The sequence below is a fragment of the Echiichthys vipera genome, assembly GCF_963691815.1.
Source record: "Echiichthys vipera genome assembly, chromosome: 23".
Lineage (NCBI taxonomy): Eukaryota > Metazoa > Chordata > Actinopteri > Perciformes > Trachinidae > Echiichthys > Echiichthys vipera.
The window spans coordinates 12,819,263-12,843,178 of NC_139848.1; the positions used below are offsets into that span (position 1 = coordinate 12,819,263).

At 40.6% G+C, this 23,916-nt stretch overlaps 1 protein-coding gene across 7 annotated transcripts in view; it reads left to right on the forward strand.

Annotated features, from left to right (window-relative positions):
- The window catches only part of dmd (dystrophin), a 350,545-nt gene that overhangs the window by 116,783 nt on the left and 209,846 nt on the right, over positions 1-23,916 (forward strand). For all 7 annotated transcript variants that reach the window (XM_083937926.1, XM_083937922.1, XM_083937924.1 and 4 more), the window contains exons 3-8: positions 530-622; positions 4,481-4,561; positions 6,719-6,811; positions 12,998-13,099; positions 15,188-15,258; positions 17,222-17,340. In XM_083937926.1, coding sequence (XP_083794052.1) covers positions 530-622; positions 4,481-4,561; positions 6,719-6,811; positions 12,998-13,099; positions 15,188-15,258; positions 17,222-17,340 — 559 coding nt within the window. The remainder of the gene's footprint in view (positions 1-529; positions 623-4,480; positions 4,562-6,718; positions 6,812-12,997; positions 13,100-15,187; positions 15,259-17,221; positions 17,341-23,916) is intronic.

Below are 23,916 nucleotides of genomic sequence, written 5' to 3' on the forward strand. Positions count from 1 at the left end.
CCAGAATTTCACTTTAACTGCTATCTACACATTTAAAGCAAGACTTGTTTGTGCAAACCAAGAGATTTGTCTCTATACTCCCAACAACTCTGATGCTTTAACCAATGAAGTGTAAATTCTCCAGTATGGGGATTGGCCTTTTGACGTTTACATGGATCACATGAATTGACCAAGTCACTGCCTGCAGTTGTTGCTAGTTCTGCTTTTACAGTCATGCAGCCAAAAGCTTTTACAGACGGATTGTAGAAATGAAATATACTGAGGCCAAGTCCTCACAGCAGCGACCCAGGTCCGACCTCGGCCCACTGCCCCTCTGCTGCATGTCACTCCCCTCTCTCTCCCTGATTTCCTGTCGATCTTCAGCTATACTCAAAAATAAAAAGCCAAAAACATGAGCTTCTATTGTATAAAGGTAACTTTGTATTGATAAACAATGTTGAATCTTGGAATAGTTAAGTATTTGTGCACATTGTATTTCATTCAAATGTATTAAGTTCAATGAATAATTGTTTGTGTGTCTGTGTTTTAGACTCGAAAACCACCTGTGGAGAATCTGTTCTCAGATCTGTGTGATGGAAGACGCCTGCTGGAGTTGCTGGAGGGGCTGGCTGGACATGAGCTGGTATGGATAAACAGACACAGACACAGGAACATGTGTTGAACTGCGAACTGTATAAGCAAGCACATATCCACAAACAGAAACAAACCAGTTGCCAGACTTATGCCAGACTGCATATGGCTGACATCTTAACATGTCATAACAAACCATTAACTGGCATGCTTTATTATTTGGCACATTGTTGGAAATACATGTTTATACCCCTTATTATGCCTTGTTTAGTAAAAAAAAATATATAAAGTGCGTGAATGGGCAAAGGTTGTTTCCATGGGACACCAAATGTTTTGATAATGAGGCTCCCGGCAGATTGAACATACCACTACCGTATTTTTTGGATTAAAAGTTGCTCCGGAGTATAAGTCTCACCAGCCGGAAATGCAGAATAAAGAAGGAAAAAAACATATATAAGTCGCATTTTGGGGGGAAATTGATTTGATAAAATACAACAGCAAGAATCGACATTTTATCTTGAAAGGCAATTTAAAATAAAACTAGAATAGAGAACAACAGGCTGAATAAGTGTACGTTATATGACGCATAAACAACGAGCTGAGAACGTGCCTGGTATCTTAACGTAACATATTACGGTAAGAGTCATTCACAGAACTATAACATATAGAACATGCTCTACGTTTACCAAACAACCTGTCACTGCTAATCACTAAATCCAATGAACTCTTCTTCCTCGGTGTCACTTCTGAACAACTCCGCCAACTCAACGGTACGGAAGTAGCAGGTAGCATCTTTTTTTCACAATGCACTTCTGCCATGACCCGCCCCCGCCGAATTTTGATTGGTTGACGTGTGTGTGTGACGATTGCTGATATACGCCTAGTCTCTTACGGGACTGAGATATATAAACTATTATTTGATATTTTACGGTAATGTGTTAATAATTTCACACATAAGCCGCTCCAGAGTGTAAGTCGCACCCCTGGCCAAACTATGAAAAAAACTGCGACTTATAATCCGAAAAATACGGTAATATCTTTAAAGGAGTGCAAACCCATGTAAATGTCATTTAAGTGGTGAATATTACTGTAACCCAAAGCAATGACGAAATAGGTCTCACTCCAATAAAGATATCCTTGCTGTTAAAAACAGGCCTAGTTTATATGGTTTAAAGTCGCCCTCCACTCAAAAATGTGTTTTTCTTCTGTTTATGGCCACTAAAATGTCTGACATTTATTGTGCTGACTTATATCTGAGCCAAATGTGTCACTAGAGAAGTGTTTTCACATCCCTCTCCTGAAGGAAAATATGTCTGTGCACTTCTCTGGAATTTAAAACTCAAATTAATTCCAGACAAGCTTTAGTTAGTATGTTGCCAATTCATAAACCGATTGCTTTCTAACAAGTGAAACACTATTCAACACACAACCCTGACACATGCCGGCAAAGAAACCTCCAACCTCTCAATACGTGAGTGAGCAAACACACTCATAGCTGTCAGCCACTGACAGTTACAAGCTGACAAACAACAGAAACACATAAAAGGTGCTAACTACACTTTCCGTTCTGATACGTCTGCTAGTCGCCGGTTTTTACTGACAACAGACTCCTTATCTGAATCTGCGTCTTACTGACAAGCCAGATCATACTACACATACTTCAGTGCTGTCCACTGCTGTGGCAGATGGCTTCATCTTTCTTCAGGCAAATGTGTCTGTTTCCCAGTTAAGATTCAATTACAATTCATTATTTCAGAAGCTTAATGTCTAGTTCTGCTTCATCTGTCAAGTTTATAACTACTGCTTTTAGTTTTGCTACTTAAAGGGATACTCTGCCTTGAAAACACTCATATAGGGACAGGTAGAGGAGGTAAAAATCCATGCAGGCGCAGGTCTCTAAAGCTCAGACAATAGTTAAATTGGATGGTTTGAGCCACGTATCGCTGGTGTAGATTTTGTTGTGTTGTCCATGCAAACCACAACATTTTCTGTATGTAATGTCACCTGGCTTCCAATGTCAGACTTTCCTCTTGTTTTCATTCATTCATCTTCAACCGCTTGTCCCTGTCGGGGTCGCGAGGGGCTGTAGCTGATCAGAGCTGAGGGTGTACCCCGCCAGTCTATCGCAGGGCAAATAGAGACGAACAGAGACAGACAACCATTCACACCTACGGGTAATTTAGAGGTGGGAGGAAACCAGAGAACCCGGAGAAAACCCAGCCAGACACAGGGAGAACATGCAAACCCCACACAGAAGGGCCCCAGCCAGGATTCGAACCAGGAACCCTCTTGCTGTGAGGCAACAGTGCTAACCACCAGATCTCGGTGTCAGATTTTTTTTGCTCAATTCCGTCATTGCTTCTTAAAAGATACTAAATTCGTCTCAATGGATATATTAACAAAATTAACAGTTGGCTGTGATGCCACTTTGTCCAGCGAACACGTCTGGGTCAGAGTCCCTTGCTTTAACAAAGCTTCCTTAAAACTACTACTTCAAAGCAAGTAAGAATCAAAGGTCACTTACGCTTTTCTAGAAATGGAAGTTTTGAATCACTTCATGTTTCTTCATTTGGGGCCAAACAATGTCAATAATACATTTGAGGGCGACCCGGTTGTGTGGTGGTCGTGTCTGCGTGGGTTCTCTCTGGGTTCTCCGGTTTCCTCCCATAATCCAAAGACATGCCCGCGTTAGGTTAATTGATGACTCTAAAATTGCCCGTAGGTGTGAATGGTTGTCTGTCTCTGTTCGTGTCTATGTGCCCTGCGATAGACTGGCGTCCTGTCCAGGGTGTACCCCACCTCACGCCCGATGTCAGCTGGGATCGGCTCCAGCCCCCCCGCAACCCCGACAGGGACAAGCGGTTGAAGATGAATGAATGAATAATACATTCAGTGTCAGAATAATACTGGTTTTATCCATTAAAATAGCCTCCATTAAAGGAAAAAAGAACAACATCATTAACCATAACAGCCATTACATCATCAGATATAGGACAAATTAAGATTTCTTTTTTTTTCTTATCCCAGGGAGTACTTCTGCGGTTGCTATAAGTTATGTGGACTGGTTGCAGAGTGGCTAAATTAATATGGAAAAATAGAAATTACGCTATGACACAATTTTTAGTTCCATGCCAGTAACTCTGCTGATCGATATAGTTGCAACTCCGCGGCAGGTAACAGTTTATCCAGCATGGTAATTGCAATTCTGATTAGTAGCACTAGCAATTGTGATTTGGAGTTTGTCCACTTGACTGACTCTTGTAAGCTGTAATGATGCAAAATTGTTCACATCACTGCCTCCTATCCTACACACTGTCAACCAAGCACATTAACCTCACCTTGACCTAATCACATTCCCAACCTTAATGCTAAAATTATCATTTGAATGAATGAAAACTGGAAAATAAATGCCAAATGCCGAGAATAATATTCAAATCTGGCTGTTAGAAAGAAACACACACACTGACAGACAGGCAGACGCACGCACGCATGCACACACACACACACACACACACACACACACACACACACACACACACTCGCACACACACAGACTTAATCAAACTTCTACACCCACCTTGTTGTTCTTTTCCCCTCCAGCTCTCTTCACCTCCTCCACCTTATCTGTTTGCTCTCTCTCTCTCTTCTTCGGTCTTTTCTCATTCCCCACATCTGTTTTAGTTTTTCCCCTTATTGTTTCTTTTTCCACCACTCTTCCTCCTTCACTTGTCTCCCCCGACTTCTAGGAAGAGACGTTATCATCTTTGTCCGATGCTATCTCTTTATTGTAATGGCGTACAAACACATACACTTTTATTGAAATGTTGCTTTTTGTAGTGCTCTTGTATGCCCTTTAGCAAGGTCCGTTTATGCCTCAATAATCTCCTCTGTGTGGGTTGTGTTTGTGTAGGTGAGGTTGGAGAGAGGATTCACACGCGTTCATTCACTTAACAATGTCAACCGTGCTCTGCAGATCTTGCAGAAGAACAATGTAAGTAAACATCCTGGGGCACGCACATATCTACCTTTATCTTGCATGAAGGTTTAATGTTAATATGCATTTGACTGCATTCATTCAAATTAAATAAATCAGGGGTTTGACTCAGTAAACAGTGGGGTGCTCAAGTTACACTGCTTTTGTGTTTCTCTCTATCTCATCTCTAACTTTTTTTCCATTACCTTAACGTCCCCATATTACTTTATTTTTATTTTTGTCTGGCTTTTCCCTAACCACAAACTTTGTTTTGGCTTTTCTCCATCCTCTTTCATTTTGTTGCCTTGCCTTGCGCTCTCTTCTAATGTTTAGTTTATCTTCTGTATAAGAATGTACTATAAAAACGTATGTAATGTAATGTAATGCAATAAGACAAAGATAAGTACTGTATGCATTTTGCATGTTGCATTTTATTTTATAAGGTTGAGCAAATAATAGCCTAACTTGGGACCTAAAGATAAATCTGACGGATCACTCGAAGGTAAAAAAAAAAATAATAAGAAAGAAAAAAATGTGGGATTGTATTCATTTATTTTTAACATAATATTAAGCCTTTTTTTACTGACCTCAATTTCGATTCTTTTTATATGTGAAATTGTGGTGGTGGTCATCCTTATCAGACCACTAAAATCTTCAATTAACGAAAGGTTGAATTCAATATCCACTAAGCCCTGGCCCCAGTTACTGTTGTTACTGACGAGCTTTCCACTCTAGCACAGCATGTAGTTTACAATGATAACGGCGGCACTGATCAACAATCAAGGTAATTTTTCCAATGGATATTCAATTTCAAACAAAAGTAAACAAAACAGCTCCTAAAGTAATTTAGAGCTGCTGACCTGAAAATGTTGACTGTTGCTAGCAAAACGGTAGCTTAGTTTTAGCTAACGTTAACTCCATGACGTGGCAGAAAGCTTTGTCTCACACTGACTTTTTAAGGACTCCAGTTGACTTGTTTCAAAACAATAAACTATATAAAGAGTGTCAAATATGTACATGACGGCTACATACATGGCATAATGCTAAAACTTTGAGGCTAAACGGTGCCTCTTGCAAAAAGTAGAATTGCTCTTGTATTGCAGGGTAGCTAGTCAGCCCTAGTATCATACTACAGTGTCAGGAATGATGAAAACTAAAATGTTCATTCAAATATTACCCTTTTTGCATTTTTTGTATATACAAACATAATATAGAATATATAAAGTAGTCATTTATTATAAATGTTGCTGGGCTTTGCATGGTGTAAACTTTCACAAATACAATAATGCAGAGCACAGTAGCCTGGACTCTGGAGCATCTTGGCTTTGATTCAGGTGATTGATTGATTGATTGATTGATGGAACTGCAGGAATGTTTCCTAAACTCCCTTGTTTTGAAGTCATTGGGTTTTTTTGAATGGGGTTTTGATGACATTCCTTAAAAAGACTGTGGTTAACAGGCTTAAGAGATTTTAAAGGTTTGTTCTACAACTAAAATTTGTCAGTCAATATGCCGCTGAATATGAATTTGGAGGCTTGTACGTGTCTTTAAAAAGGCAGTTTTCTTTCTTTCAAAAATTATAAAAGTGGTGTTAATGTGTGAATACTACCTTAATGAACAAAACTTGTAAGTAACATGTACTTTTGATCGCCAGAGATCTTTTTTTTCCTCCAAAATCCAGTGGAAAAATCCCATTGACTTTTTGCCAAGGGAATCCAGGGGGATGCTAACTTCCTGGTCGACCAACAGCTGCACTATATTGTAAACTGCACATGACCATGTAGTAAGCCAATGATATGCTCTTTGCCATTTGCCGTTTAAGCTTGCGTTAGAACCGACAAACACAATGTTTAATTTGTTTCTTACACTACACTTCTGCTTTTACCACAGCTGCATGCATACCACTTCAACATGTGAAGAAATGCTGATGTGGAGCAGTCATGATAGCCAACCTATGATTAAACAATTGTTATTTGGGGGAATGGTTCAGAAAAATTGTTCATTTAGTAACAGCTCACTGTTTGAACTATGGGTATGTCCTGTGAAGATTTGTCATTAGTAGACATCATTTTCATTTAAGGGGTCACCACCCAAGGGAGTTGGAAACCACTGAGTGAGAGGAAGTGAGGGAACCGTATTTTGTAAAATAAACCCATCTGTTCATCCCTCCTCCAGGTTGAATTGGTGAATATTGGAGCGGCAGACATCGTTGATGGGAATCACAAACTGATTCTCGGGCTCATCTGGAGCATCATTCTCCACTGGCAGGTGTGTGAGTGCACATATGGTACAGGTGTATGTCTTTGTGAGTGTGTGTGATAATGTGTCAGCGCGCTGCTCTCTGGAGCCAAGTTGGTGGCAATATGACTTTTCATATGTTGGAAATGCCTCCACTTTTTCTTATTTATTTTGTTTTGCAGTTGCACCACACGTTGGCTGCATTTCAGGAAACTCTCTCTGTTTGGACCGAATGTTTTGTTTACTCCGACCTTGATGAGTATTTCCTCACCCAACTGCACTGAGCCAAACAAAACCCTGTTAAAACAGTAAATGGAGCTCTTCAATGCCCCTTAACTCTAAATTCTATGTATATCCATTTTACTTTGTATATTCAATGGAGGCCAGTAAGAGGGGCACACAACATTTTAAAAGATAAACAAGCTAGAATTAGTAGAATAACTGCACTCAAGCTGGTATATAGCACACAGCTTTGGAAGCATCACTTTAACACCAGTTATAATTGCCTCTTCGTCATGATGCCCAAAATACTTAATTGCTTTTCACGTTCCAAGAACAAAACACTGCACAACATCCTCCTGTGTCCATCTGAATGTTTTTCTGTTGGTGCATTTTGGACTGTTTTCTCTTTCCTGGGTTGAAACTGTGAGAAAGAAAGCAGTCATGTTGCAGGGAACTCAATGCAACAACAATGAAAGAAAGTAGCAAGAAAGAAAAAGGTATGATTAGCAGGAGGCTAGCGTATAGCAGCCCCAGACATTGCGTTATAGGTAGCTGCTGTGACCAGGCTGTTTCCATGGTCAGTCAGCCCAAGCGACCTAACCCCCATCACAGCAACTGTAGTTGTTAGAGGGAAAAAAATCATTTTGCAGTTTACCTGTCCAAGAGAAGAACATGTTATCCAGAACCTCTCTCCATTTTTGAAACGCAATGCGATATTGACACTGATCTCTTTTATAATCCCTTTTTGATGAATCCGTCTTCCTCTTCTTATTGTTTTGCACTGAACACGGGTCTTTCCAACTGTGGAATCGCAATTTTTCCTGTTCGGTCATCCGCCATTGCTGCAGACTGGGTTTTGGGTTTCTACCAAAGAGACGCATTTGCTTCAGTAGAACAGCCAATCACAGGGCTCGCTCTTTCAGCTGCTCCGTGTTTGGTCAAAGTCCTCTGTCACCTGGTAGATTTTTTGCAGGCTGAAAACGGAGCCTAGGAGAGACGCAGAGGTCTGATCTTCTGTCACGTCACATCATTTACATTGACCCCAAGGTTATTATGGAAGTTTTTGCCTAATACTGCCAAAAGTAAGCTGCCTACTGAGCCTTTAATGGTAGGTATCTGTTAACGTCTCGAGTAAGATAATGGCAATATATACCTAATATAATACCTGTTCTGAAACTGTAAAATTGTTATTTTTTTTGTTATTTTTTAGAGTTTTCATAGCCTTCACATTTGTTTGTATTTCTGACTAGAAAACATGAGAAAGCACAGGTCAGGTATCCAAAATCATAACTTTGGAGAAAAGTACTGCAACCAGCCACATTCATGTGAGTGCAAAAAACTCCTAAGGGTGCTCTGAAGTTTTCTTTAATGTTCTTTTTTTCCTGAATTTCATCTTTCTGATGATTCATATAACAACATGATGCCTGTTGGCTACTTCTCCCCTTAAGCTCTATTTACAGTTCATGATCCATTTTACGGTGATCTCAGTGTTTAAAACCAACTTCACGTTAAGTCAGTAGTTTGAATGGCTTACATTACGATACATTTTAATTGTATTTCATTCCTCATTAAGTTGAATAGAGGCTAATGTCTCAATCAAGCTAGTTGTGGCATAGACTTAATGACGCGATTAATAGCAAAACACAGTTCTATAATGAGGTGTGTGTGTATGTGTGTGTTGATTGAGTGTGCATGATTGTGGGTAGTGTGTGTGTGTGTGTGTGTGAGAGTGTGTGTGTGTGTGTGTGTGTGCGTGTGTGTGTGTGTGTGTGTGTGTGTGTGTGTGTGTGTGTGTGTGTGTGTGTGTGAGTGATGTATGTGAATATGCCTGTCAAAGGCTGCTACCCCCGGAAGGTTATCGTTTGCTTGTGTGTGAGCACGTACCCTAGTCTGAGTACTTCTGTGTGTTTGTGTGTGCGTGTGTGTGTGTGTGTGCATGTGCGTGTGTGTGTGTAATTGTGAGTGTATACAGCAGTCTTTGTCAAAGCGCCCCTCCAATTAAAGTGGAAATGCATGCAGTGACCTACTCCCAAATGAGTCCCTTTTTTTACCCAACAGGCCACATTCTATGAGGAAGCGCTAACAAACCTGCATGTGTGTACGTGTGAGAGTCCCAATCCTGGGAATTTACCTCGACACAGAATTACACCGAACTGTATTAATAGGTTTAGTTTCACATTGTATGTGAGTGTGAATCTGTGAATGTGTAGTAGCCTCTTTCCTACACTTTCTTACTCTTTGTGTGTGTGTGTGTGTGTGTGTGTGTGTGTGTGTGTGTGTGTGGTTGTGTGTTATTTCGTCTGTTTCGTTGACTGAGTTTTAGGCTCACAACCTGTTTTTTTGCCATTCTGTCTTCCACTTTTCTGTCCAGCCCCTGCAGAGCTCCGCTAACACTCATTGCACCGCCTCGCTGCATGACTGTGTGTGTGTGTGTGTGTGTGTGTCGGAGTGCAGAAAGTAAGGAGAGCGAAGCGGACGAGGAGGTTTGAGTGTTATAGGAGGGAGAGAAAGGGAAAGAGAGAAGTGGAGGGAAACAAAAAACGCTCTGTGTGTGTGTGTGTGTGTGTGCGTGTGTGTGGCTGATAGAAAGGTGAGGGTAATATATGCATAAGTAATACACAGCCGGGCAGTGAAAAGCATAACGTCTCTCTCTCTTTTTCTCCCCCTGAGCCCTGAAAGAGTGCTCCAAAACTGTCACTCACAACTGCCAAATATCCAGCCTGAGGAAACAACCATATCCACACACACACAGGCTTGTGCGTGGATATGTGCATACACAAGTGTCCTTTGACTGTGTGCGCTTTCACTGAGTGTGTACTGCCATGCAGAGTACCTGTGTGTGTATGTGAATATGCAAAGTATCTACTGACAGGCCATGTCAAAACTTTGCTAGAAAGCAGCAGATATTTTAAAAAATGCGCTTCATGGTAATGTTACATCGCCAGGCATCATTTTAGCATGGATTTGAATCTGTTGTTCTGTCTGTCAAGACAGTTCTTTAAAAAGTGGGTATGTTTGTGAGTGTATGAACTAGATAGAGAGTGGTTATGGGTATTTTTGATGGTAACTGCTAACAGTAGCCATCTCCTAACCGTGAATGTCTCTTCTCTCTTGGCTGATAGTGTTTCAACTTTAATACACAAGACTTTTTGTGTATTTTACGCCTAACTCTCCTATTCCAAGTGACACCTGAAAATCACCTGTTTATGTGTGCTATATGAATAACAAATGTTTTAGCATGAATATAAAAAAGTCTTCACTTATAATAATAATTATAGTTATAATTATATATAATAATTATAATAATAATAGTCCCAGCCTGGTCAGGTGCGTACATGAACTGATGAAGCCTCTTGGCTGAGAGGTGAAACGTCTTCCTAGACAAATAACCAAGTCCAGTTGCTTTTGACTGAAATTGCTTTGAGGATAACGATGACCTGGACAAATGAGAACGTTCGCAGGCAAATTTCAGCACACACTGTACACATATTTGCTGGTGCAGATCCATCTACAGTACTTCTGACATGATTGTCTTTTAATCTGCTGTTGATATTGGTAGTCCCCACATAATGATTCCATAATGATCTTAATGCCTTAATGGCCTGACTTTTCATCCTGTGCGCCATTGGGCATACTTTCCTCTTGACCATGCCCACCATGACAAGGTAGCTTCAATAACTTGATTTACCTCAAGATCTACACATTTATGAAGTAACACATAACCTGATACAGCTGTTAAGTCGTGACGTAACGCCCTTTTAAAATATGATGCCTGGGTCCAAGCCGGTCCAAGCCAAGTATTTCTAAAATGCAGCAGTGCCATGTTCCCCGTTGTTTGAACAGATCGGAGTGTGTCATTGTACCTCTTTCTCATGGATGTTGTTTTATTTCAACGGAGCCGGAAATCATATTGTGAAAGGGTGTTACGTCAGACCTTACAGCCGGATACAGCTGCTGGCCGATGTCATTAGTGTTTGGTCATAAACCAAAGTATTTGGCAAAAAAAAACAGAAAATGGGTACTGGATAAGAAGTTGGACGATCACCAAATTTATTGCAATTCATACTATGCATACCAATAATGTCTGTACCAAATCTCAAGATCTTCCACGCCATGGTTGCCAAAGCGTTTTATTCTGAATCGAAAGACATCAACCAGCTGGTTCAAATTTATATCTGCAGGTGGCACCAGTGGAAAAGTCACAGGATCACCATGGAGTGGTCCTTGAATATTTGGATCATTCTCACAGTGGAACTACAAGAAAGTCTGAGGATCACCAGTTATACGGATATTTCAGTCCAGACCACTTACTCCAAGGAGGATGATCCGTTTCCATTTTGGGGGCCTAATGAGGCGTCCTCCTATGGCACTCTAAAGTCAAATTTTACTCTCATACACAGTCATTGATGGCTGGATTTCCATGATATTCAGCATAAATGTTCCTGTTCCCTAGAATATCAACCATTTCCATCTCAGACACTACTGGAGTTTTCTTTAAAGCATCCTTCCACAAATGTCAACTTTGCACACAAAATATGTCATCATCTTATTGGCAGACTGCTATGAAGTGTTCATGCTTCCAGGAAGAGGAACCATTTCAGCCTAGTTTACTTTCCTACACTCTGCCCACTGGACAAACATTTTAGTCCCTTTAAAGTGTTCATGTTCATCTTGTCCATCCTCAACCTCTTGTCCCTGTCGGGGATGCGGGGGCTGGAGCCGATCCCAGCTGACATCGTGCATGAGGCGGGGTACACCCTGGACAGGACGCCAGTCTATCACAGGGCACATAGAGACGTACAGAGACAGACAACATTCACACCTACGGGCATTTTTAGAGTCATCAATTAACCTAACACATGCATGTCTTTAGACTGTGGGAGGAAACCGGAGAACCCGGAGAAAACCCACGCAGACACGGGGAGAACATGCAAACTCCACACAGAAAGGCCACTAGCACTTTGTGAAAAGTAATTGCATTGACTATACACTGAAAACTCTACACACTTTTTGGTAAGGTAAAATATATTGTATTAATCAAGTTAATTTATAAATAGTGAAATTAAAATTCAGTGGGAACCAGAATATTTGAAACAGTTACATTTACACATTTTATTCATGTAATAAATAGAGTACATTTTATTATATATTTACAAATACAATTTAAATGATTTAGTCACTGCACATTGACTTTGGAATATAATTCAATTTTACTCTGGAAATCTTTTTATCATTGATGAGTAATTTGTGGTAAATGTAACATTTCTTCCTCATATATGTGTAGACACACTCAGGGGTGGCACCGTTGGAAAGCCCGTACATAAAAACATGTTCAAGAAATCTACTTCCATCTCTCTACGACCTTCTGTTACCGAGATACGGCCGAAAGAGCCTAACCTGAAACTCCCATGATGCATTGGGGGATATATTTTATCAATAAAATTGCATTTTTCTCACCAACGGCAAGTATGATATATCACTGTGTTGGTCTTGATATCAGGATCATATATAAATATTAAAACATTCCCACCGTGACAAGACTGTTGACAGGACTTTATCAGATTGAAAGGACATACTGCACATGTTTCTTTGAAGCTGAAGTGATGAAATACTCATCTAAAGCATCATCACAGTGCAAAACAGTGTGTTAGGTAGTCTCCATACAACTGAGTAACTGAACATGTCAAAGTTTAAATCAAAGTAAAATGGACTCAGTAACAGCAATTTACTTTCTATGAAAAAATGTTTTACACTTTACTTGATTCATTTAGATACATATAACTTATAAGTCGCACGAGGTTAAGTAACAAGTTACCTAATTTCCTCACAAATGTTACACTTAAGTACATTACACTGGATATTGTTGAGTGTCTTGTACGTGATATTCAATTATAAACAAGATTTTTATTAAGTAAAACCTACAAGTTCTTTGTGTATGTATGTGTGCACGTACATTACGTTTTCACACCAGCCCTACTTTGTGTTTGTGTGCAGGTAAAGGATGTGATGAAGGATGTGATGGCGGGCCTACAGCAGACCAACAGTGAGAAGATTCTGCTGAGTTGGGTTCGTCAGAACACGCGACAATATCCTCAGGTCTGTTCCCTTATTTCTCCCTTAGTCTCCTCAATCCACACTCTGTCGCACTGTTACTGTAGTTCTCTTCTGCAGCAGTCTCTCCTGGGTTTTATAGGAAACTCTAGTCCTGTGATGTCTTAAAAAATGCTGTGTTATTAACAAACCATGCAAATGTTGAGAAAATGTCTTTCTTCATAAAGCAACGGCTTCAAGTCTTATATATCCTCTGTAGTGGTGCAGTGTTTTGTTTTTACCACAGCCAAATACCTTATGTTTTATTTTTTCTAGTTTTCTGTCTATCTGCCTGACTGGATATCTAAAAACCCTCATGAACAGATTTTCATGAAATTTTGCTGGACAGATGCCTCGGTTCAAGAAATAATGGATTAGTTTTGGTGGCTATCCAGATCTGGGATTAATGCCATCAGATAGTTATCATTTTATAGCCCCAAGTATGAAACTAAAAGACAGAGAGACTGGGTAAAAAGAAAAGAAAAAAGAAACAAATTCACCTAAATTGGCAGGAGTAGGTCTGATGTCTGTGTATTCATTCAAGTATTCAGTATTTGTAGAGGTTTGTACAGCGTCGTCCGGCTTTTTTAAAATTTTGTTTAGTTTCTTTTTGTTTTTCTCGTTCTCTAATGTATTGAAGCCTCCCAGCTAACAGCATATGCCACTTTTTGGATAGCATATTGCATTTAATAGTTTGGTTCAACCCCAAACCTCACAGTTGCAAAACTTGAAAGTGTGGCTTCTAGTTCCTGATCAGGAATAGTTGATATTAAATTACTTTTATAATGTTTGCAGGAGAACGAGATAATGTAAGGCTGAAATCACCTTTTTTAACAAATTGTGTATGAACTTAACAGCTAAACTGACCATATTAAAGCATTTTGGTGAAAAAAAAATGTAGATGATTTAAGTAATGATACATTCAGGGCTTACTCATGATCATGGTTAAAATGATGAACTATTTAAAGGTATAATCCATAAGCGTTTCACCTAGTTAATTGTCTTTTAAGTTGCTATCTCTCAAAGAGTGATTTAAAACAATGTTGATTGACGATATGACCCACTAATGAAAGCGCTTGTACTTGCTTCTTTGCCGAGTTTTCTAATCTGTGTCCACAGTGACACTCGCTCCCTAAATGCAAATGTACCGCCATGTTAGTGATACTGCTGATCAGGCGCGTTGCTAGCTATTGAAAACATTCGGGTCTGTAGCCCAGAAGTTACTCTTAAGACGGGGGTTTAAAAATTGGGCTGATGAACATGCGGTTGTGACGTAGTTTGAGAAGGACTCTTCATGCCTGACTCACGTCAGGGCTTATAGCCTCATAAACACGGTCATGCACCGACCCGATTGAATTCACTGCAGATATCCTGAAACTGTGTAAGTGAGAAGCCATCGCTGCTCCGACGGGCATTTTTTCTCCGACCTGTGTTTGGGTTTAACTGGACACTTTCAGCTGAGTGCGTCTGCTGTTGCCGTAGTGACTGCAGATGTTAAAAACAGGTAGAGGATGTGTATCTGTCCTCGTGAATCCCTTTATGTTTAGTTCCCTGTATGTGCGGTCACACATGACCAATTTTGTCTATGATTAAGTAGAAACAAGGTGTGGCTCAGATCCTCCCCACTTTAAAATCCCACCCTGGACTGAAACCTCCACTGTAAGGGAGCCGAGATGCTACTGATTATAGGATAACAGTTGTCCTTTAACTTGCAGAACTCTTCAGCTAGTCCACACCGTAAAAGCCTTTTCACTTTCAAGTAATGTCTAAAAACATTATCATGTGTGTAACCATCAAATCAACTTAATTAAATGAATGAATGTTAGCTAGTATAACATCAGCACATGTCCTTCCAGAGTTAAATGTAGCTTTGTGTCCCATTTCATTTCTCATTTTTAGCTATAGTACTCTTTCACTCCATGTATTAAAAGCTCAAATTGGCAATTCAAGAGAGAAAAGATGTTGTCAATCTAATATATATATATATACACCTTTGAAGAATTGAAACCAGTATTGCATCGACAGCGTTTCAACAGAGGGTGTCATACTGTGTTCACAGGTTGTTCCTTTAATATCCATTATCTCTGTCCTCAGGTCAATGTGGTTAACTTCTCCAGCAGCTGGAATGATGGATTGGCCTTTAATGCCCTTATCCACAGCCACAGGTACTGTAATGTGTGTGTGTGTGTATGTGTGTGTGTGTGTGTGTGTGTGTGTGTGTGTGTGTGTGTGTGTGTGTGTGTGTGTGTGTGTGTGTGTGTGTGTGTGTGGAGAGAGAGAGTCAAACAAAAATAAAGCAATAGATACAAAGAAAGACATGGAAATGTCAGAGGGGTACAGCAGGAGACATAGTATTGGGTTTTATTCAGATGTTTTATTAAATAGATGCTGGAAAATCAGCCCATTAGCACAGCATACTCAGAATCAGAAAAAAAAGAAATAGGGGAACGAGAAAAGACAGAAACTGGCAGGTACAGTAGTACCATGTAGCGAGAAGCCAAACTAGAAGAATGACACGACCTTTATTTGAACATAATCATCAGTGGACGCTGAAAAAGTGGCATATTCCAACCAGTGACCCTGTACACTGTTTATATTTAGCATTATTACAAATAAGGTGCAGTCAAGTTCTAGTATATAAAGTTTCACTAAATCAACAAGTACATTAACAATGAATAAATTCATCAGTAAATGAATAATGGATGAAAGCCGGATGAATAGATGGATAAATGGCTCTGTGAAAGTATAACCATGTTAATCTGCTTCTATGGATACCCAAGAGAGTTTGGGTAATTATGAATGAAATCATGGTAAGTTTAGCATGAACATCTGTTTACAGTGTCTTTACACAGAGTGGTAGACACACACACACACACACACACACACACACACACACACACACACACGCACACACACACACACACACACGTATTCCATGTTCCAAAGCGTTCTGTACTGATAATGGAATAACAGCAGATGCATCTTTTTTGTTAATGTACATTCTTGTCTGTGTAAAATCAATTAAACAATCTTAAATAAGGTAAACATAAATAACAAGGTCACTCTCATAAACATGCCAATAATCACAGAGAGGGCAGAATAAGAACACCCAGTGTGGTGGTCATTTCCACATGCGTACAGCCGATTAAATGATCAAATTGATAAATACATGCACAGTAATGTTAAGTGTACGTGCAACGGACATTTAGTCTGCATCAAAGGAGAAGATGGATTTTCTGCAACATAAAATATATTCTACTGCATTTAACTGTTACTTGTAGGCTGTGGCCAAGTTAGTGTTTCGGATAGAGGAAAATCTGTAGTCACAGTCAAGTCGATAGTGAAGTCACTCGTGAAGATAGCCACCATATTCACAATCGTCCCCATAATGGAAATTCACTACAATCAGTTTGACTGGAAAGTGTACAGCAAAGAAGTACTGCACGGCAGATGGATACATGCTTGCTGACTTACAGTAGTTCCAAAAATAAAACTGACTGCATCAGCTGAAGTGAGTTCATTACAGTGTGTTTAATTTTTTAGACAATTAATTCATAGACAGAGGCTCCGCTTGCCAGCAGGCAATGCAGGCGACTGCTTGGGGCCCTGGGCAAGCAGGGGGCCCCCGAGGGCTGACGAACTTTAAACTACAGCATTTAGGATTTTACAAAGTTTGCAATGACAGTAGGAGAAATTACCTCCCTGAGGGGGCTCCAACTGATTATACCCACTCTCGTTGCAAGTTTTTTACTTTTTATTTTTACACCCGTTGCAAGTGAGGCGCATGATTCAGTATAAACAAACATATAATGATGATGAACACTGGTTCGAGGGGCCCCTTGTGAATTTTTGTCACGCGCCCCAACAGACTCTAGGATCCCCTCTGTCCATAGACTATATCCTAAAAAGATTAGTTCTTTTATGTCCTAATTGTCAGCCCTTTTACTTTGGAGAATGCTCTTTGTCTCCTTTTACTCCACGTATGCTGAAGAATTTGCACAAGGCCACTGAGAAAATGACTGTATTAACCACAGACATGATCTGCAGAATACTTTGAGTATTCCTTTATATTTGGATTAATTCAGATATAGATTCAGATCCCTGTTGTTTTCTCTTTTGCCTCCGCAGACCTGAGCTTTTTGATTGGAGTTCAGTGGAGAAGAAGACCTCTGCAATCGACAGACTGGAACACGCCTTTAATAAGGCAGAACAACACCTGGGCATAGAGAGACTGCTGGACCCTGAGGGTAACTGACACACACACACACACACTCACACGCACCCGCACACACACACACACACACACACACCCACACACGCACGCACACACACTCACGCACTGGTAATTCCAGAGAAGAATATTCGAGGCGAGTTAGAGATCCCATCATATTTCATGCTTTCCAATCATGCACCTTAATTTCTCCCGTTAACCATAATGTGTCATGCTTTCATGGGTGTTGTCATGGTGATAACTGTGGTCACCTTGGTGGAAGGACTTAATCAGCGATGCACAAACTGACTGGTGGGTTAGCAAAAAAAGTTCTTATAGAAGAGTTTATTGGTGCAAAATAACATCAGGGTGGCCTCCTAACAGGTATATTCACCCGTAATAGGTTGACATTTGTGGCTCCCATCACTGCCGGGGTAGCTGCTGACCTAAGAGCAGCATATAGACTCCTAATCAACACTGTCAGGCAGCAGTTAAGTGAGTAAAGCTGACCTGCTTCATTGGTGGGCACCTCTCTGTGATATGTGTTTAAGTAAACATAGACCTAGATTTACTACAATTATCAGAAAACTGCCAGAGATACTGCCTTTTAGAAAATAACAGGAGAGATCGATGGAGTCAGGTGGAGGTAAAGTGATCGATCAGTGAAAGTGGCCGCGGTCCTGCAAGTTTGCATGATTAAAAACAAAAACAGAGCATAATTATCTCCACCCTCATCCTATATTTGTTCTTTTAAAAGTGTCCTCTTGTTTGTTTCTTTATCGACAAGTGGAATAAATGGACTTGTTATCACTCAAGGTGCTTTTACACTACTTGCCACGTTCTCCCCTTCATACACTGATGGCAGAGGCTGCAGCGCAAGGTGCCACCTACTCATCAGAATCTGATTTAGCCATTTAGATGTACATTCACACACTGGCGCAGCCTTCGCGATAGCAATTTGAGGTTCAGTGTCTTGCCCTGGAGGAGCAGCCGATCTTCCAATTAGTGGACGACCTTCTGCGGACCAAGGACCCTCTGCCTCCTGAGCCACAGCTGGGCCATTAGCAAGTGAATGTGAAGGAGAATTGCGGAAAGGCCAACCGAGACTCGAAGAGTGGCATTCTCCTGGCAGCATATTACAGGCAATATTACGGGAAGGTAATATAGACAACTTGTATGAATCTATCAACAATTTTGGGCAAAGTGAAAACTGGAAACATAACACCCATCTGTTCCAGAAGTTTAATGCATTGGTCATATTTATAACATGCACAAAGACTACACATCTTTACAAACACTTGTTAGTGTAGTGCTCGTTTCTCAATTGGCTCAGGTCCGTTCCACACAAAATATGAGAAACCATCATTGGGATCTGTTCTGATATAACTGATGCTATTGTAGCATCCACACTAAGCTTTGAAGCAGCCGCCAGTGTTGTTTTGAACAACAACGCTTGTTTTTTTCACATACCGCTAAACCATGCCCACAGCTGCCAGTAGCTCCTCAAAGGACACTGATTGGCTCAAATCCACAATTGCATCATTTGAAGCCCGACAAAACAGATGTTCGTGGGATCTTGTGATCCTGAGATATTGCAAGAACCCAGCTGCCTACGAGGCAAAGCTTCTCCGTGTTAAAGGCAAAACTGTTACTGAAGCCATGTACGGTTTTATTTACATGTGCATGCACCCACGCAGCATGATGTACAATAACAAATTTGTTTACCTCAGTCCGGAACTGAGGTAAACCATTCCCAGAGTAACTTAACAGGCAATTATCTAGATGAAATTCTTACGGACTACAACTTTAAGTTTGTTTTGTTTGATTTGCCCAGATTTAAGCATTTGAAATAAAGCTTGAGTCGAGTTTAGTTGAGTTAAATCGTGATAATATCAGGGAATTAGCTATTGTTATGGTTACCTCTCCATGGTTACAGTATTTTATCAACTTTTCTAAAATCTCACCATGTACATGTACGTAGAAAGAGGCTTTTTGGAATGGTCTTGATTATATGTGAAATCAGAAAATGAGCGGTATTCATCTTTAATCCCCCCCTGTTGTGTGTGCTGTGTTCAGGCTTTGAGCCAGCACGATAGGAAATGTTGTAATCCCTTGCAGCCCGCTTAAGCCTTGAAATGACATATCATGGCAGATGAATTTCCATTGATCTTACAATAAACAATTACTAGTTTTGAGCAAGTGGGGTGAACCTGTATCATTATCGCGCTGTGCATCAATACTCAAACAGCGATTTATCTCTCGCCTGGGGTTTTCAAACATTTTCTCATGCTACGAGGATTTTAAGTTGGATTTGTCTTTGTTTTGTGTGGCTCATATCTCAGTGCGGAAGAGCTGCCAGGATTTAGGATGCGTGTTAGATGTTTACTCTTTTGAACGGCACATTGTCTGTTATGTCAACTGCAGTTTTAATGCTAGGTGTAAAACCACGATGGATACTTTAGTGTTATCGTAAACTTCAACCATGCTACTTCGTGTTTTATGCTTTTCTTTATGTCTCTTTCTTCTTTCAGTTGAATAACTTGTTGGCTTTAGAAGAGAGAAAGCTATGTCACCAAAGCTATAAAAACAAGACCAGGTCAAAATATGGCGGTACCTCTCCAGCTTCCTTCCTGTTAGCTCTGCTAAAAGTTATGCTATTTAAGTTTATTTGACATATGATGCTGTACTTTTTTGGACAATAATAACATGACTATGAGTCACACATCAGGATGGAGGAATCAACTCATCACTTGTGAACCATCCTGCTGACTCAGCTAACTGGCCAGGCGAGGTTTTCAAATGTAAATATCAGAGAAAAGTTGGGCACGAGCTAAACTTCCAACTTCATGTACAAGCAAGACCATCTTTGCATCCATGTCTGCATTGAAGAAGCCATTAAGGCAAACATGGATGGATTAAACACCGGCTGGGATTCTGTTTGCATGGATGTCCTCTACCAAGCATCCTACTAGCCAATGTACAGACATTCTCTTTGTGCCTTCTTAGAGCCAGGCCAACATTACTGTCGTGTTTTTAATCTTCTGTTTTTGCCTGTTTATCCAGCATTTCCGAGGCTCATGAGTTAATATTAATGTAGCGTTTCACTTTCGTGACAACAAATTAGTGGGTGTCACGTAAAAGCCTTCCGGCGACAGCAGACACAAGCGTCACGTAGGGTAATGTAGTTTAACTGCCATGCATCGCCAAGAGACAGATGTGGAGAGGAAAGAAAAAGGTTCTTGGAGCTTGTGAGAAGTACGCCAGAGTGTAAAATTTAGAAGTGGGGGTACATCTGGCCAACTTAAAGCACTGCCACATGGGAATAAAAACTTCACTGGTGCAGTATACAGCATCTCACTGTGCATGTGGATCCTTGACTTTACAGGCAGAACCCAGATGGTAAGGGAGGATGAACACACCTTACACCCTTACCCTTAACACTGGAGCACCCCAGGGCTGCATTTAGAGCCATCTGCTGTACTCCATTAGACCTTCGATGGACTGGTGGAAATATGGACCCCATACGTAGGGACAAACAGGCATCCCAAACACATAATGCCTCCAGCCACGGCTATCATCGGCGCAGAAGCATGAAAAGCAACATCTGATGGGGAAACACCAACACTGACGTATCACTCAATGACAAATAGTGTAACTCAGACTTTGGTGTTTATCAGGTCTTTAAGTCTGTCATAGTACTTTTAAAATACTATTTCCGTGCTCCATTTAACAAAACAACCAACAATGGGCGAATCCGTGAACCTTTTTACAATCACTTCTGACTGACTTCACGTCACTATTGATAAGAAAGCGGTGAAAGGCAATTTATTTATTTTTTTTTAGCCCTTCTGAGCCCAGTCCCAACTGTAGCGTTTTTTTTCCCAACACTTAAAAGAAACCGCTCTGACGCAGTAGGCACTTTTTTTTTTTTTTTTAACTTTTTGCCTGTCTGCAAAAATTGAATAAAACATTTTTGTGGAAAAAAACAACAACAGGGAACTAAGCGGCTCCACCTCAACTGGCTCCTTTGTGTTAAAAGGAGCCAGTTGAGGTGGTTCGGGCAGCTAGTAAGGATGCCCCCTGGGCGCCTCCCTAGGGAGGTGTTCCAGGCACGTCCAGCTGGGACGAGGCCTCGGGGAAGACCCAGGACCAGGTGGAGAGATTATATCTCCAAACTGGCCTGGGAACGCCTCTGGATCCCCCAGTTAGAGCTGGTTAATGTGGCCCGGGAAAGGGAAGGTTTGGGTCCCCTGCTAAAGCTGCTGCCCCCACGACCCGACCCCGGATAAGAGGCTGAAGATGAGATGAGATGAGATGAGATGAGGGAACAAAGCACTGCTGCACTGCAGAAATACGCGGCTTGGGCCAGCTTGGACATGGAAATTGTTCTTCTGTACAAGGGCGTTACGTCGCCAGTTAAAGACTAGATTGGACTGTCCTTGAATTGCTATGGTCCAGCCAAAAATGTTTCAAATCATATTGTAGTGATGCATATTTCTGTGTCGAAAATGCACTTTTTTCATAGTATAGTATAGTATCCAGCCCTGTTAATCAACATTAGTAGTAACATCAATCTATAATTTGCATGAATATATTACTGATGAAGACTGTGTTGTCCTTGCATCTACATGTCATGCAAAAGATACAGAAGTGACCACATGCACAGCTGTTGTGTTTGGTGTAGCTGGTTGATATTAGTTCAAGTACATTCTTATTTGACCTTACGGGGGTCATAGCAACTCGGGGGCGTTGGAAGTCATGAATGGAATATTCTAGTTTGTTTTGTTTTTTTGTAGAAGAATCTAATTTCTCAGCCCAAAGTTAAATATCACTGTTGATAGAAAGGATATATTTTCTAAGAATCATTTGTGAAGCTATTTTAATACAAACTAATGACATTTCCACAGTGTATGTTTACAGAGACAGATGCAATCACTGCAGGGCAGACACACACACACACACACACACACACACACACACACACACACACACACACACACACACACACACACACAAGCAGAGGCACACAGATATTTGTGAAGCAACATGCAGAAATCAATACCCACGCATGCAGACACTACACACTGTGACACACACACATTCATTTACATACACTACACTCAAACGTATGCTCTAGAAAACATTTACACACCCAAACATGCACACATGTAGCAGTGGTAAAATGATTCAAATTAAAAAAACACAGCGTACTAAACAAGAGAAGGATGTGTTTACACTTATACACACACTTGCAGATGGTGGCATTATTTATGGAGCTGTTTGTCGTCCTCAGACAAACAATAACATCCTCAGATGTTTTTTTTTTCTGTGAGGCTGATAAATCAGTATTCCACAGCCAAAATATGACTAGCTTTATCGACCTATCCTCTGACACACATATCTTTCTCGGCGAGCGCTCATTTCGCTTACTTTACATCTGGCTATTTTTCTCTGTCTGTGTTTCTTTTTCCTCTCTATCGTCATCTTCCTTCTTTCTCCTGTTCATTATTCTTACGGTTGTGAGCTAACCACACTCTACACATCACACTGTTAACATACCCACCACCGTCGGTTCATTAGAACTCCATTTCCTTCTCTGTCGTTCTTCCCTCCCATTGTGCTCTCAGCTTCCTCACCCTCTTTCTTCCATTCTCTCTCTATCTCTTGTGGCGTTTTATTTATCTGCTGTGTCCAAGCTCCCCTGTGATCCGTCTCTATTACTTTTGCCCTGGGCTCAGTGGCCGGGCCACAGGCTCTTGGCCACCTTTCCTGAAATCACCACTCTGTTATAATTCTCTTCCCATCTGCTGGACAACTTTTGCTCAGACTTAATTTAGCTGTAAGATTCGGGGCGTCAACGCTGACACACACCGATGCTTTGGGAAATGAAAAGAGATAACAGTGGCCTTAAGTTATTTTCGGAGCATAAAGAAAAATGACTGATTTTGCAGTCGAAAGATTGACTGCGTCCCCCCGCAGCCTCTTGGATGCATTGTAAGTGGCCATTGCATGCTCATCATTTTCAAGCATCATCTCACTGAAATAACATCATCAGCTGAGATCTGTGTTCCACGGCTGAAACTAATGACTGTGCCAATTATTTTCTTGATTTCTCCGCTTTGAATTGATTACTTCAGATAACCACCTTGGTACCTTGTATGGCAGCCTTTGTCATCAGTGTATGAATGTGTGTAAGAAAACCTGTAAATATTCACATCTAAAAAAAAAAGAAGCTAGAACCAAATATTAAGAATGGTCGTTCCTGCCCATGCCCCTGCTGGTTCGTATGAATGTTCTCCCAAGATTAGCTCTATTTCAATACCTAAAACATCATGCTGTATGTTGGATAGTTTGTTATCTGTCTTCATTTGGCAGGGTAGAAGGCCTGGGATAAAGCTTAAAACTCTACAACTCTTCAAGTTAGATGGAGGGCTGGCTCTACCAAACTATTACTGGGCAGCACAATTTAAACGTGGTGGCTTGGACTACCAATAATGTTACTAGTTGGTTGGACATTGAGAGATCAAAATGTGAACATACAATTGAACTTTTTTGTTTTTTTTCATATATATCTCTGAAAACTGTCAAGGCAAATATTTGGTCACCCATAGAA